This window comes from Sycon ciliatum, chromosome 7, assembly GCF_964019385.1.
Source record: "Sycon ciliatum chromosome 7, ocSycCili1.1, whole genome shotgun sequence".
NCBI lineage: Eukaryota > Metazoa > Porifera > Calcarea > Leucosolenida > Sycettidae > Sycon > Sycon ciliatum.
Window position 1 is genome coordinate 20,069,615 of NC_088649.1, and position 16,849 is coordinate 20,086,463.

At 44.9% G+C, this 16,849-nt stretch overlaps 1 protein-coding gene across 1 annotated transcript in view; it reads right to left on the reverse strand.

Annotated features, from left to right (window-relative positions):
* Positions 1-3,036: 3,036 nt before the first annotated feature.
* LOC135820593 (uncharacterized) overlaps positions 3,037-16,849 on the reverse strand; it is a 30,238-nt gene continuing 16,425 nt past the window's right edge. Inside the window, exons 14-24 of the mRNA XM_065333651.1 lie at positions 16,409-16,480; positions 15,698-15,769; positions 15,231-15,302; positions 14,652-14,723; positions 14,322-14,396; positions 14,049-14,120; positions 12,679-12,791; positions 12,127-12,402; positions 9,265-9,612; positions 8,350-8,757; positions 3,037-3,502 (exon numbers count right to left, since the gene is read on the reverse strand). Coding sequence (XP_065189723.1) covers positions 3,420-3,502; positions 8,350-8,757; positions 9,265-9,612; positions 12,127-12,402; positions 12,679-12,791; positions 14,049-14,120; positions 14,322-14,396; positions 14,652-14,723; positions 15,231-15,302; positions 15,698-15,769; positions 16,409-16,480 — 1,663 coding nt within the window. The 3' untranslated portion in view covers positions 3,037-3,419. The remainder of the gene's footprint in view (positions 3,503-8,349; positions 8,758-9,264; positions 9,613-12,126; positions 12,403-12,678; positions 12,792-14,048; positions 14,121-14,321; positions 14,397-14,651; positions 14,724-15,230; positions 15,303-15,697; positions 15,770-16,408; positions 16,481-16,849) is intronic.

Sequence of the window (16,849 nt, forward strand, 5' to 3'; positions counted from 1 at the left end):
TCGCGTGATCATCGCGCGATGACTTTACCGTACGCGAAGTAGTTGAGCTCGGATCAATTTTTTCGTTACTCGACGCATCTTCTGTACGCGAAATGAAGTAGATATCAGGCTGAGGCTGCCTTTACACGACAATGCATGGCCAGTTTTCCGTTTCCGGTCCCGCATTTCTTTCTTTTTTTCTTTTTTGTGCGTTAACACGATCAAAGCGGATCCGAGGTGATCTCGGTTTGTATCGTTTTCGCACGTCTGCGCAGGAGCAAAGGATCCGCAAAAGTAACAATAGTTCGTCATGTGCCAAGTGTTGTCGTGGAAGCACCAATCAAACTCAAGGAATACATTGTAGTTGAAACAGGCCACATGACAGCACTTGTCATGTACGACAGCACTAGTCACATGACGAAAAATGTAAAACAATTTTTTGATCGTCCGATCCGTGTGAACGGCCGTAAATGGAACAATTGTGACGGAAAACGAGGCCAGCAGACCGTTTCGACAGACCGTTTCGACTGTTTACACACACAAATTTATCCGGCAGAACATCTCCGTTTTCAAATTCTTCCACCTTGGCCAGCGTTTACGTTTTCTTCCGTTTTGGTGTGCACCTGTTATGTTTTGCTCCTCGTACGCGTACCATGTAAATGAACCATGCATCCCAAAGGATTTTGTCGTGTTTTCACTCCCAGAGTTTTCGTGTAAACGCAGCCTTAAAGGCTGATTCATACTTCATTTCGTGTATGGGAAATTCCCAACCCGGGTCAAGCGCAATGCGTCATGTAAAAATGCCAGTGAATCCGTGATCACGGCTAGTTGAAACTCCACCCGGATGGAAATCAACCCGGGTTTAAACGCTTCATGTAAACACACCTATACTTCATCTCCTGTGCAGGAAAGTCATCGCACGATCGTTGAGCGATGACTTTCCCGTGCGCAAAATAGTTAAGCTTACATCAACTTTTCGTGATGTATTTAACGCGTTCCCGTACTTGATAATTATGAAGTATGAATCGAGCTTCAACCCGTCTGCAGTTGGAGCCTAAAGGCCGATCCATACTTTGTTTCGCGTGCGCGAAAGCCATCACGCGATGACTTTCCCGTACGCGAAATAATTGAGCTCAGATCAACTTTTTCGCGACACGACGCATTTCCAGTACAGTATCTGAAATGAAGTATGAATCTGGTTTAAAGGCTGATTCCTTCCTCATTTCGCGTGAGGTAAAGCCATCGGCCAATCGTCGCGTGATGACTATCCCCTTCGCGAAGTAGTTTTTCGCGACGCGATTCATACTTCATTTCGCGTACGGGAAAGTCTTTACACGGGGAGCCAAAATAGTTGAGTTCAAGTCAACGTTTTCGCGATGAGCCGAATTTCCTGTAGGCATAATGAAGTGTTAATCAGTCTTTTAAAGGCTGTTTCAGGGGCTACACAGGTTTTTGCACTCACATTTGTGCATTATACAATCACTCTTCCGGTTCCTTCGCCTCCCGAGAGGGTTCTACAAGAAACAGCAGAAGTTCTTGGAAAAGCGAGAACTGCTTTTTTCTTTTCTTTTTTTTACTATTGACACAGCCCTACTGGAAAACAGGTGGAGAACAAAAAGAAACGAGGTAAAGGACAAAACATAGGCTTTAAATCCTCTGTGATGTTTGGGGTCGTTCAAGACCTCGAGTGCTAGGTTGAGCCAGCAAGAGGAAATAAGTAGTCCCCAAGAGTGTGCAAATCATGCATGCCCTGCTTGCTGCCCTGACGGAATTTCCTGTGGACAGTTTGACGTTTGGCTTTCCACCAGATTTCAAGGTCCACAGCAGTACGGGTGTATTCCCACAGGTGGACACTACCACCAACAACAGGTGGACACTACCACCAACAACAGGTGGACACTACCACCAACAACAGGTGGACACTACCACCAACAACAGGTGGACACTACCACCAACAACAGGTGGACACTACCACCAACAACAGGTGGACACTACCACCAACAACAGGTGGACACTACCACCAACAACAGGTGGACACTACCACCAACAACAGGTGGACACTACCACCAACAACAGGTGGACACTACCACCAACAACAGGTGGACACTACCACCAACAACAGGTGGACACTACCACCAACAACAGGTGGACACTACCACCAACAACAGATGGACACTACCACCAACAACAGGTGGAAACTACCACCAACAACAGGTGGACACTACCACCAACAACAGGTGGAAACTACCACCAACAACAGGTGGACACTACCACCAACAACAGGTGGACACTACCACCAACAACAGGTGGACACTACCACCAACAACAGGTGGACACTACCACCAACAACAGGTGGACACTACCACCAACAACAGGTGGAAACTACCACCAACAACAGGTGGACACTACCACCAACAACAGGTGGAAACTACCACCAACAACAGGTGGACACTATCACCAACAACAGGTGGACACTACCACCAACAACAGGTGGACACTACCACCAACAACAGGTGGACACTACCACCAACAACAGGTGGAAACTACCACCAACAACAGGTGGACACTATCACCAACAACAGGTGGACACTACCACCAACAACAGGTGGACACTATCACCAACAACAGGTGGACACTACCACCAACAACAGGTGGACACTACCACCAACAACAGGTGGACACTACCACCAACAACAGGTGGACACTACCACCAACAACAGGTGGACACTACCACCAACAACAGGTGGACACTACCACCAACAACAGGTGGACACTACCACCAACAACAGGTGGACACTATCACCAACAACAGGTGGACACTACCACCAGCAACAGGTGGACACTACCACCAACAACAGGTGGACACTACCACCAACAACAGGTGGACACTACCACCAACAACAGGTGGACACTACCACCAACAACAGGTGGACACTACCACCAACAACAGGTGGACACTACCACCAACAACAGGTGGACACTACCACCAACAACAGGTGGACACTACCACCAACAACAGGTGGACACTACCACCAACAACAGGTGGACACTAACACCAACAACAGGTGGACACTACCACCAACAACAGGTGGACACTACCACCAACAACAGGTGGACACTACCACCAACAACAGGTGGACACTACCACCAACAACATTTAGAGCACGTTGCACGTCATGGCAATCACAACAGAATAGGATGGCGATGGGCATTGGGCATTGGGCAGTGCATGTACGAGCATGTGATGAAAATCAAACTAGCACGTTGCATGCACCAGCAATCAATCGTGATGGCAATCGGACATGTACATGTCGGCACAAGTACGTGATGGCATTCAATAAGGAGATAAAAACAATGATGTCATCATAATATCCTTATGATAAGATGAAGAACACACTCTCTCTCCCGTCAAGAAAGGCCAGTTTTGAAAGATGTGGTTACTATTTAGGAGGAGGGGTGGGTGGTGCTAACACTGTCGAGCCGTACGCAGCTTTCACACGTCCAAGGAAGTCACTGGTGAATTCTGTCAAGAAACAAGGCAGAATACATTGACACATCGCAAGTTATGTTAGGTTCAATGGTACAATGTACATGGTACACACATCCTTCGATTGTCCGGTCGGTTCGGGACGGGGCACTGCCCACACCTATCAAATGTCCGGAACTCCAACTCCGAATCACATACATTTTGATAGCGAAAGGCCAAAAACATGGCACATGACGTCATTAGGGAGGTTTCGCTCTACGGAATTACGTATGAAAATAACGTAGGAACTGCACGGAATTTTCATACGTAAAAATCAGAGCTGTTGGGTTTCGCTCTACGTGATTTCTCCACGACTGCTAAACATGCGTTGTTGCTTTGGAGACGCGGTGGCTGCATACGCCCATCGCATGCGACAGAAACCGCGTTTTCCATTTTATTTTGCACGTGGTGTACGGTGTGTGTACCTTGTGTTTCGCGCGGTTTGAACGTTGGCATGGACAAATCCGGAAAATGCGAGAAATATTTCAAAAAGTCCTACGGAGGACCCAACGTAGCAAACAGCTTTCCTATGGAAATCAGTAGAGAGATTTACGTATGAAAGTTGCCCTCGCTCCCCGGCGAGTACTACATACGGATTTTCATATGTAATTACGTAGAGCGAAACCTCCCTATTATCTCCACAAGAAGTGACAAAAGAGTAGTAATATTTGCACCTAAATTTGTAACGAAGGGTACCAGGTGGACTAAAACGTGGGTCAGGATAGCCGAGGTGTGACTGTGCTGCCTATTGTCTTAAAACAAGGAATAATAAACCACGTCATCGATGGGCAATGACTTTTACTTGTGAATGATGAGGATAACGGTACACGCGAAAAATGTGCTGAGTACTCGTAGAGGGAAAAATATATGAGGTGACCCTGGATGACCCCCACACGTACGCACAGCATGCTCCCTGCATATGACATTATAGCAATAAAAACTGCTTTATGGCAGTTTTCTAAAAAAAGTTATTGTGTTCTAGTCCATGGACCCCGTCTAAAAAGTAAGAAATTAACGAAATGTGATAGCCGAAAATTAAAATTTCACACAAAACCTCACAATAATCACACACAGGATGAAAAGTGAGAAGACCTTTTCCCCTCGTGGTCCTCTTTTCTATTCATGCATGTTGGCGCAGTACTCGTACAAGTCACCCGTGAAGTGTCAGACCAAGATGGACTCTTGGTCAGACTAAACAAGTGCTGAAAGCAGTATTTTTTTAAAACAAAGATCCTCAAGTGTTGTGATTATTGTGAGGTTTTGTGTGAAATTTTAATTTTCGGCTATCACATTTCGTTAATTTCTTACTTTTTAGACGGGGTCCATGGACTAGAACACAATAACTTTTTTTAGAAAACTGCCATAAAGCAGTTTTTATTGCTATAATTTCTTTTGTTTTTTTAGCTAAGGATATTATCAAGACTAGACAAGAGTCCATAAACAAGAGTGTGCAACTGTGATCTCTTTTCTATGGGCCAGATGCGCGGCGCGCTGCCTTCATTATTATCATTCAGCTGCAGTCCGCGCACTGCGGAAAATCAAACACCGCACTTAGACTTTCCCTCTGGTTTGAAATGAACTTTCGTACGGAACTAGAGTTCACGGCCTTCACGCGCCAGAATTCAGAGATCGCGTAGATACTGGAACCAAGAGTCCATAAACAGTTTATGCACTCTTGATATTATTTTATAATAATTGTGTCACCAATGGAATGCCTCTATATATATATATATGTACATGTGCATCATTATCAAATTCAATACCGTATTTTACGCATTGATGTGCAAGCCTTTCCTTGCAGAAAATGGCACTACATACATAGTCTTGCATATTCATGTTCTTCTGCAGGGGGAATCATATGGGTAGTGGCGGTGATACTTTCTTTTATACGCATGTCATTCTGTGGATGTTACTGTTGCAGAATTTCATGACTCTGTCTTAAAATTGTCTTGTCTTTCAGAAAATTCAGATGTCCACACCCTAAATCACATTTACTTGAGAATTGTAACCAGGTGCGTGCCGCTGATGTTTTTGTTGATTCTGTGTTTATAATTGTAGTCATGGGTTGTCGTGATAAGGTCATCCGGCATCATATTGTACTGAAATTGTAATCCTGTTGATGTCAATAAAATTTTTGGAAGCTGTTCAATGACTTCAAAGTGTTACAAGTCCACGATTGTCTAAAACAACACAGCAAAGTAGGAACAATAAACATGTATTAAAATGTAAACAAATACATTGTCCGACACCTCGTTCCAACAACTACACTGATCCTGAGGATATAAGGGGCAAGGATATATGGTTGGAGGTACTGAGAGATAAACAAGGCACTCCATAATAATAGAATGTTACACGACTTTGGGGGAGTATGAATGATATCCAGTCAAACCTCTTTAGGATAGCCATTGGCGGACTATGCTCGGCCAATCGTCAAATTATGCTTTTGATTATGCCACAATTATGCTGAATTATGCTCGGTTCCACTATGTATTCACGCTGTACATAGTGCATTGAGAAACCACGCACACACACGGCCATGCCCTAAGCATAATTTTTGTCTAAACCGAAAGATTATACTGACCTTACACGTTGAAATCCATATATTATGCCGGAGGACAAAGCTGTATGATGCCCTAAGCATAATTTTTTGTCTAAACCGAAAGATTATGCCGACCTTACACGTTGGAATCCGTATATGCCGGAGCATTATTTTTTGACGAAATCCCAAGATTATGCCAAAATTTTAATAATGCCGGCATAATCCGCCAAGGGCTACTTTAGGATGAACATCAAGGGACCGATGGTATCTGTTCTATGAGTTTGTCTTAACCCTATTTTATAACGAGTGAATACAATTATTTCTCCAATAGAGACACGAATAGATTTCTTCTACAGCGAAAGATTCTAAGCCAGACCAAACCATTGACTCGTCTTGTATGAAACAAATGAGTCACTGAACCTTTCTGTAGCAACATGACGGCAACTGAAACAACAGCAGAGAAAATACGATACATGCACAGCACATTCTTGCAGGTACTACAAACAGATTGCAGATCGCAATTCTTGCTCTGCCGGCACGCAACTTTATTTGGGGCAGTGCAATCTCGGCGCTACTCACAAATCAAACAGCCCAGACTCGAGTAAACAAATCCAATCGTAAGAGATTTTCACGAGACGAGACTGCACCCATTGGCTTGTTTCGTATGAAGCAAACAAGTCACTGAATGCATGAACCTCTTCATAATGGAGATTTTCGCTGATATGCGAATTTATTATGCATACTCGGCCGATGCGTCCTTGAACCTTTCCCTCCAGATTGGGAACTGCCAACGATGCTATGCCACTGCAAAATTCAGATTCTACCCTTTGATCGCAGCACGGAATGCCGGAAGCAATCATGACCAGTGCCTTCCTTGTAACGTACCAATGTACAATGAACATGAGTATTTCGACAACACATCTAAGCCTCAGCAGCAAGATAAGCCTTACCGTCAAGAAGGTGAACTCGCGTACTTCGCACACTGTTGGCAAGGGCAAGGAGATACGAGTGGATCTAAATCCGAATAAAATCAGCACACGTTTCCGTAAATGAAAGGGTGGGCATAAGCAAATGAATCGAAGGAAAGTGGTCAACTCAGAGATCACCTGTCATTGAGTATTCCGTAAAAGGAGGCCTCGACAGCAGAAAAGCTAAATTTAGAAAAGAGATAATGGCAGCTTTTCCATTATTTATTGTATTCCACCTAAACTCAGCACACACACACTTTTCGTAAATGAAAGAGTCAACACAAGCAAATGAATCAAAGGGAACTGGTCAACTCACCTGTCATTGAGTAATATTCCGTGAAAGGAGGTCTCAGCAGAGCCGAAGCGAAATAAGCCAGGACACGAAATATCCGAAACAGCTCATGCAAGAAGCAGTTCCAAAGAAGGAAGTTTCTCGCGCATGCACATCCGAAAACGGACTGCACTGCACTGCAACACAATGTCTTCCGTGCACGTGCACAGCACGCGGCTACCACTCGTTGGTAGATCTAATACCGAGCACCTTACGTAGAAACCTACGTAGCCTAAGTGAAATACCGAGCACCTTACGTAGAAACCTACGTAGCATAGCGACGTCGTTTTTTCTGCCATGTGAACACAATAATAGAAAAGCTGACAGGATCGCTTTTCTAAATTGTACGAATGCGCACATACACTTACATCAAGAGTACATAACCCCCCAGAGTGTGCAACGCCTGATCCAGCTCTGCATAGGGTCTTGGTCGAGCGGAATCGGATCTTTGCGTCATAATACCGTACACATCTGAGGGGAACCCGGGGAGTCGCGGGTACTCTTGGATCAAAAACAATGGTGCCCTGCCTCGAGACCGGCCTTGCGCTGGTGTGAAGTGTACGCATGACATCAGAAGATCCGATTCCGCTCGACCAAGACCCTACACAGAGCTGGATCGGCGTTGCACACTCTGGGGGGTTATGTACTCTTGCTTACATGTATATGAGAACACAAGCGAACAAGCACACATGCACACACAAGCAAACACACACACACACAAGAAAACACACACGCACACACATGCACACACACACACGCACACACACACGCAAACACACATGCAAACACACACGCACACACACGTACAAACACGCACACATGTGCACACGCACGCACGCACGCACAAACAAACACACACACACATGCACACGCACACACGACACACACACACAAGCACACGCACACACACACGCACACACACACACACACACACACACCAAACACCATAACCAAAGTTCTGACACAACAAGACCATGTTTGAACTGCCTTCTGCATAATTACTTACTAAAGCAGAGCGGGGCACCAGTTATCCTGTCCATCAGTGATGGATCAGCTGCGGATATGCGCAATGAATCATCTCCCGCTATAGTTTGTAGAATTACATGACCGTTGGGTTTCGGCTCCATCCAGTATTGTCTGACGGAGTAGTCGGATGGCGTGCCAGACATATAGTATCTGGGATGGATTCGAAAAGCAGGACTTGTAAGCCACTGGGTGGTGAAAATATTTCGCAATTCGTTGCTGAACGACTGGTCTTGTGCCCAAGCCTTGGCAAGCATATCCCACGATATGAGAGAGAAGCCGTTCAGTGACCGGCAAAGCTCCTCGGCCAGAGACGGGTTCATCATTGGGTCATCGGTTTTGATAAAAGCGATTTCTCCAACGGCCGGCAAGTTGGAGATCGTCCATTTGGCTGCAGAGCAGAACGAGATACGGCATGAAGGTAAGGTGCATTCCACTAATCTGAGTAGCAACAGACAGTCTTCCGATTTAGCCCTGAAACAAGAGACTTACACTAGGAATCATGGAGAAATGTGCAGAATAGCATATAGATACAGGCTGCATGTTCTCTATTGAATGGGTAGGATTGCACGAATGAAATGCACAAAGCCACTGCAGATAAGCATCTTAGCTTGACAAGCAGTGTAGGCAGCCAGACCAAACCCGGCCAGAACGAAGCCTGGCCATACCGGATTCTCCCAAGGAAAACCGCCCTTTAAACACCAGTATCCCCCCCCCCCAACAAACAAACAAATGTCGGTGTGGTTTGTACTATGGTGGTAAAATCAACGGGGATAACTAGGGTAGACGTCGGTATTTCGTGACCAAACTAATCTGGGTGTGGCCTGTACTCCGGAAAGTGCAGTATTCGAGTCTGGCTAGCCAAACCCGCTGGAAAAGAACTTAGTTTAAGTTGTACCTGTGCAAATGACATCCAGCTTGGCTGTCGATGGCAACTGCAGAATGGTGAAGCGTTGCGTAGACGGACTATATTCCAGCGCATGCAATCCCTTGTTGCCAATACTGTCAGCCAATTCACCCCACAGGCGGAGAGGCACGTCGTACGAGCGGGAGTGAATGACGTCGCTCATGAGAGGGACGAGGCAACTAGTTGTTTCCGGCGGGGCGAAAACGCTCATACTCTTCTCGTTGGTGCAGAAGGATGTTGTCCCCGCTGCCGTGAGACCTTCGCCATCATCAGTCGGCCACGTTATGTAACTGTAGACCGTGTGTAGTTGAGAAGGAACGTTGCATTGGCCTGTCATCACTGCAGTTAAACACACCAAGCAAGATATTGATCACGCACGTGATGACGTTTGTCAGATACGTGCATATCCGTGCTTCACTTGTTAGTTCAGTTTGTAGAAGTCGAAATACCTGACCGTACTTGTAAATTTATACGAGCTATGACTAACTGTCCACCAACGTAACAAGATCTTCTACAGTCTGCGAGTGCGAGTGTTGGTGGACAGTTAGCAGGCGCACTGCAAGTTGTATATGCACTTTTCAGCTCAAGCGCCAGAAAACGTCGTGTCAGGTGAGTGTTGAGTTGCATGAAATTCAAAAGATCCCGCACATGGTGCAAAAGCTGCTTGTACAGGGGTTTGCGACTTGCTCAAACATGTACTATATGGATCGCTCTAGATTTCTCGTATGTTTCCTTGACAACGTTTTACCAAAACACTTCATTTAAAGTACATGCGGGTATTTTTCACCTAGTGCGGTTGGAGCCTTAGCCGGGTCTCAAAACAATATTTGCACATAATTATAATTTGAAACTCGGATGTTGAGCCATAAATAAATGTAAAAGAGAAAAGGACATATGGATACGAGTTAAGAGTAACTCTCCATCACTGTAACATGATACTATATACAGTCAGAAAGTGCAATAACTAGGCACAAAACTGACAGAGTACTGAGACATTCGACGTCCTGACACCTAACTTCAACACATCTCCGTAGCGCTAACCAACAGCCTTCCAACTTGGAAGGTTCAAGGTTATGGAAAGACCAAAGAGGGGAAGACAAGCGCAACGAAAACGAGCAAAAGCTACAGTCCCAACGGAACAAAGAATGTCGATTGTTACTGGACGATGACGAGACCAGTACGATATTTGACAAAGCGGTCTAACTACAATTCGAAGCAGCAAAGCAGCACACCACCCAACTTGGGTGGGTCATAAATATCAAAGATAAGTAAAGAAAGGGAAGCTTTGCGAAAACGAATTGTACAAGCCGAAAGCCAAAATCCTACAGTACTCCTCATGCATGACATTGTGATGGACTAGTTGACTACAAAACAAGTTGTTTCACACGACGTACGTTTCGCCGTATGGTTCGTGACGGCTCATCAGGTGTGCAATTTGAAACTCGGATGTTGAGCCATAAATAAATGTAAAAGAGAAAAGGACATATGGATACGAGTTAAGAGTAACTCTCCATCACTGTAACATGATACTATATACAGTCAGAAAGTGCAATAACTAGGCACAAAACTGACAGAGTACTGAGACATTCGACGTCCTGACACCTAACTTCAACACATCTCCGTAGCGCTAACCGACAGCCTTCCAACTTGGAAGGTTCAAGGTTATGGAAAGACCAAAGAGGGGAAGGCAAGCGCAACGAAAACGAGCAAAAGCTACAGTCCCAACGGAACAAAGAATGTCGATTGTTACTGGACGATGACGAGACCAGTACGATATTTGACAAAGCGGTCTAACTACAATTCGAAGCAGCAAAGCAGCACACCACCCAACTTGGGTGGGTCATAAATATCAAAGATAAGTAAAGAAAGGGAAGCTTTTTTAGTTACTCTTAACTCGTATCCATATGTCCTTTTCTCTTTTACATTTATTTATGGCTCAACATCCGAGTTTCAAATTGCACACCTGATGAGCCGTCACGAACCATACGGCGAAACGTACGTCGTGTGAAACAACTTGTTTTGTAGTCAACTAGTCCATCACAATGTCATGCATGAGGAGTACTGTAGGATTTTGGCTTTCGGCTTGTACAATTCGTTTTCGCAAAGCTTCCCTTTCTTTACTTATCTTTGATATTTATGACCCACCCAAGTTGGGTGGTGTGCTGCTTTGCTGCTTCGAATTGTAGTTAGACCGCTTTGTCAAATATCGTACTGGTCTCGTCATCGTCCAGTAACAATCGACATTCTTTGTTCCGTTGGGACTGTAGCTTTTGCTCGTTTTCGTTGCGCTTGCCTTCCCCTCTTTGGTCTTTCCATAACCTTGAACCTTCCAAGTTGGAAGGCTGTCGGTTAGCGCTACGGAGATGTGTTGAAGTTAGGTGTCAGGACGTCGAATGTCTCAGTACTCTGTCAGTTTTGTGCCTAGTTATTGCACTTTCTGACTGTATATAGTATCATGTTACAGTGATGGAGAGTTACTCTTAACTCGTATCCATATGTCCTTTTCTCTTTTACAATAATTATAATTCTTATAAGAATTTCACGGATTTCTAGTCAAAACATTTACATACACATAGCTTACAAGTGGAGGATGATGATGGTGATGACGTTTGGGTAACAATATAATACCATGAGTAACTCAGCCAAATACCCCATTAGAATTAACTATAATGAGATGGTTTGATCTGTAATTGTGATCCTAGACCATATTTGGTGATTGAAGGTATGCGATTATAAACGAGGTTGGAACCGTTCTGCATCAAATCTAAGAATAAGTTGGTTTTCTATGGATCATATCAGAGACATGATAATAATAATACTAGAAAGCGAAAGCGCACAAAGCGATCGTCTTACTTTCACAGATGCCACTGACGAGCTTCATCCCTTTGCCACATGATGCAACCAAAGGCTTAATGCCGGCTGGGGCTTTCTGGTCGTGCCACTGAAGAGGCAGAGCGGGACAGTAGCGCTCCGCCTCTCGGAACCGGCACTGTCCTTTACAGGACCGTGTGTAGTACAGGCTCTTCGAGGCGGGAACAGGTGTCTGTCCACAGGTGCAGACCACACGCTGCTCTTGAGCGGCTGCAAGATCAGCGCATTTGAGCTTGTAGTCCGGGCAAAAGTCAACAACTGGGGAGAGACACAAATTGCACGGCAGTGAAACTCAGTTAGTACATACCCTAATAAGATGTGGCCTTCCACAGTACGAACATTATCTGGAGCACCGGTGCACTGGTCCAGATTGAAGTACTTTGTAATAAGTACTTTGGATACAAAATTTAATAGACTGTCCTCGTATCCAAGGGAATAGCATTTACAAGAGTTCAACTTTCACGGACGACGGTAGAGTCCAGTGACACATTGACACTGTACATTGCATATGAAACATTTTCTCCTGCGACTTACTCTTTGCCCGTTCTGCTGCCAGTTGTCGCAATACAGTTGGCTCGGCCGTTACGTTCGGGACAAAAATCAGTGGGCAAATGCGATCAAGGCGGACGGTGCTGTCAAGCAGATTTCTGGAAGGCATGGCAGATAAGTGACGAACGACGTTTTAACAGCTGGATGTGTGAACATTGCACATGATTTTCTCCAACTTCTCAAGCACAAACACGTATTTTTCCCGTGGCTATGCAGAAGACGTTACTTCAGTAACGTCTGGCACTAGCCAGGGTCCGCACAGCTTTAATTTGGTATGTATTTATTTGTTTGTTTGTGTCATGCCTGGCGCTATCCCGTATCTGTCCCGTACCGTACCTTACCATCAAACACAGCTGGCCACAAGCAGCTGGCCACAATATTCAAATAGGGCTTTTACATGCAAGATCATGACGTGAAGCAACTTGGAAGAATGAGTATGAATACAAAGTGTATTGGGGAATGCATGTAGGGCGATAGCGCAGGTTCGAATCCCAGGTTATGCCTTGATTAAAAATTTATAACATACCATATTCTTTTTTTGCTTAGGTCATCAAGGTGGTAGACGGTGTCGTATTACCCTCGACCGTATCTGTCCCGTACCGTACCATCAAAGACGGCTGGTCACAAACAGCCGGCCACGATATTCAAATAGGGCTTTAAAATTCAGGATCATAACGTGAAGCAACTTGGAAGAATTAGTATGTATGCGAAGTGTATCGGGGGATGCATGCAGGGCGATAGTGCGGGTTCAAATTCCAGGTTATGTCTTGAACATAAATAGGAGAAACGAAAAATTTATAGCATCCCTATGCATTTTTTTGCCTTGGTCATCAAGGCAAAAAAGCATAGCGTAGGGCCCTGATCTTCCAAGCTCTCTCGTAAATGTGTGAAGGTGTTTATAATTCAGAAGAAAGGATAATATGTTTACAAGTTATCCTTATTTGTTCAACACTGCCACTTATAAGCGAAAAATTGTTGAGTCAGCAGATTGCAGATTGAGTATTTAGCTCCTGCTCTTGTAGCAGTTGAGCACTCTTGTGTGGGGTAGTGCCTTTGCTGTTTGCGTTATGCAGCTCACTGAATTATCAGTTTGAGCACTCTGGCAAGGTACGTCCGGGCCTGGTTTAAATCTGGCTTCGGAACATTTATTTTTTATTGCTATCAGGTTCAGCCTCATTTTCTCTGAACTGCGCGGATGAGTCCACAAAGGAAGAAACTGTTCTGTCCGCATATTGAGTTTTGTTGAGTCATAATGCGCAACAGTGCGCGGTAATGACTGCTGTGGCACTGATATTACACGACCTGAAGTTTAGCCCCACCACGTCTGGAAAGTGTTTAGAAGGTGTTTAGCTTACATTTCCTTGAGATTTGGTAGCACTGAATTCAGAGCTGTAGGAATGGACGGTATACTGTTCAAGCTCAGGTCTCTGTGCATAGAATTTACAGAAGACAAACACAAACCATGCTATCAGATACACTCTAATCACAAATCACACTGACCAACAGTACTACATTGTAGGCTGTGGGACCATCCTGATGGGTTTTTGGTTGCGGTTAATTTTGGTATGTACAAGTAAGAAAAAGGAAGATTTATTTCACAGGTACCAAATGTCGACCCGAACACTTACAAGGAGACTAGGTTTTGACCGACACCGTTGAACACACTCAAATCCAGCTTGCTGACGGAGTTGTTGGTCAAGATCCTGTAACGGAGGATAAAAATCACAATGCAGGACAGTTCCAAGTCCAGTTCCGTTACTGTTATTTAGGTAGTACTTATGTGGCACCAGAAACATTGACAGCTTGAATTGAGCCCCTATCTTGGAAGCTATTCAATTGGTTTAATATCATCGTTGTTATCTCGACTATAAGTACTTGTTTGACGCACACAACGCACACAACTTGTACTCCATGTTTTTTTATGAATTAGTAGTGCGTAATTCAGCATCAACACTCACAATTTGTACGGCGCTCCTATCTGGGTGATGCGGCTAGTGTTTAGCAGTGCGACGTTATTGTCAGTGAGGTCGCTGTGGATACACACATACACCAAGAAGAGAAACATTACCAAAATGCCATAGAAGCAATGAATGCCAATGGTAAACCTGCTCCCATTTAAACACGTTGAACTACTAACATTCCTCATGCCACGTCAATTTCATGCAGTGATTTACTAAACATATACGGGCTGGATGATACAACGTCTGTCATCAGGCAGCATGATAGTGAATGCAGTGGACAGTGGATATGCCATGTGAGTGCCAAATTTAATATCAGATGGAATTGTCTCCTCTTTGCTTTTTTTTCTGCCATGATCTTTTGTCAGTACACGTTAAAAATAATAAAAGTTTCAAGAAGCCTGCCTTGTCTTGGAATTCGACTTGGGCAGACTACGAGGTGACTAAGGATTGCTTCTTGTATGTGGCGGAATCCTTCCACGGTTTTATCATTTTTGCTTCCATTGACGCAGGAGGCTTTCTTATGCGAGGTTGTTTGTGAACAGTAAACTCGACATTAAGGTCCCGATAATGACTCACATAGTTATTGGCTTGCGAAACATACTGCCACCCGTCCGAGGCAGCTCTGTGAAGCTGTTCTCACTCAGATCCCTGCATGGGATGGGACAGCAAAATAAACACCAAGGAGAGAATGGATTAGCCTCCGTACACATAATTGACACGATGGAGTTAAATGCCAGGCCATTGACTGCTTACTGAGCTGTGTGTATTACACGTATTGCTGTTGTGGACTTAGAAATCCGGTAGGATGACCGAGGCCGGCTCCCCCGACTTGCTCAGAGTGTACACGCAGTGTCAAAAATAAATTCTAAAAATGGACCTGCATGCATGCATGCAGCAGTCAGTGGTCACGGCTGCACAGCCAGCGCCCCGTAGCCGCTTGACTTCTCAACGGATTTCACTGTCCGTCTCGTAAGCTTTGCAGAACACCTGTGTGGGAAGTATGCACAGATACTACGAGTGTCAGCACCCCATGCCCAACTCACAGCAGGCGCAAGTTTCCCAGGCCACTGAATGTATCCTGACCAATCGACGAGTAAGACGTCCGCCGCAGGTGCCTGTGCGTAAAAAAGAATACGCATAACAGAAATGTAGAACTAAAAAACCCAGTAAATTATCGTTTTCGTTCCAGAGGGAACTCACGACGGCTGCTAACACCCAGAGAGTCCAGCGGCAGATGCGGCGCCTAACGGTGAGGGTGAGACTCCCAACCACTGAAAACCCCCTTAGCTGCATGGGGGAATGCACATAGCAACAATCATCCTAGAATGCAAGACTGAAATGGGCAAAGGTTCATTTGAGTCCAGTTAGGCTGTACACAGTTAAGTTTTGCCACCGATGGAATGTTTCAGTAGGTGCCGTCCGTGAAGGGTTAAATTTGGACCAAGTTCAAATTACTACAACATGTTTCGTGCAATGCATTCGCAATTGTAAACAAACCACTGGCCATACGGTTTTCCCAGTAAAAAACGGAACCAGTTGAAATCATTGTAAGGTCTTGAAAAACACGAATAAAGAAGACCACTAAGTTACGAGTTATGACTGAAAGTCCACCGAGGTGATGAGGTAATATTATATCAGATAGTGGGACATTCAACCACCTGATACCTAGTGGGTTAATACTACACTGTATTGGCTCAACATCTGAGTTTTAAAAACACAAATGCTGAGTGAAGAATGCATCATCGAAAACTCACAAGTTCTCCAGGTTAAACAGGTTGTGGAAGGCACTCTCAGACGCGACCAGGCCACGGTTGTTGGTAAGGTCTCTGTTGTACGTTTGCGTGCAGATGCAGATACAGGTGCGTTCGTGCATGTGTGTGTGTTTGAGTGTATTTGTACGTCCATTTTGATGTGGAAGTGTAATGTATGCGTGTATGTGTGTGTGTGTGTGTGTGTGAGAGAGAGAAGAGAGAGAGAGAGAGAGAGAGAGAGAGAGAGAGAGAGAGAGAGAGAGAGAGAGAGAGAGAGAGAGAGAGAGAGAGAGAGAGAGAGAGAGAGAGAGAGAGAGAGAGAGAGAGAGAGAGAGAGAGAGAGAGAGAGAGAGAGAGAGAGAGAGAGAGAGAGAGAGAGAGAGAGACAGAAGGCAACAGTGGAAGTAGTCATTGGCGGAAGCAACATCAGAGAGGTTTATCTCA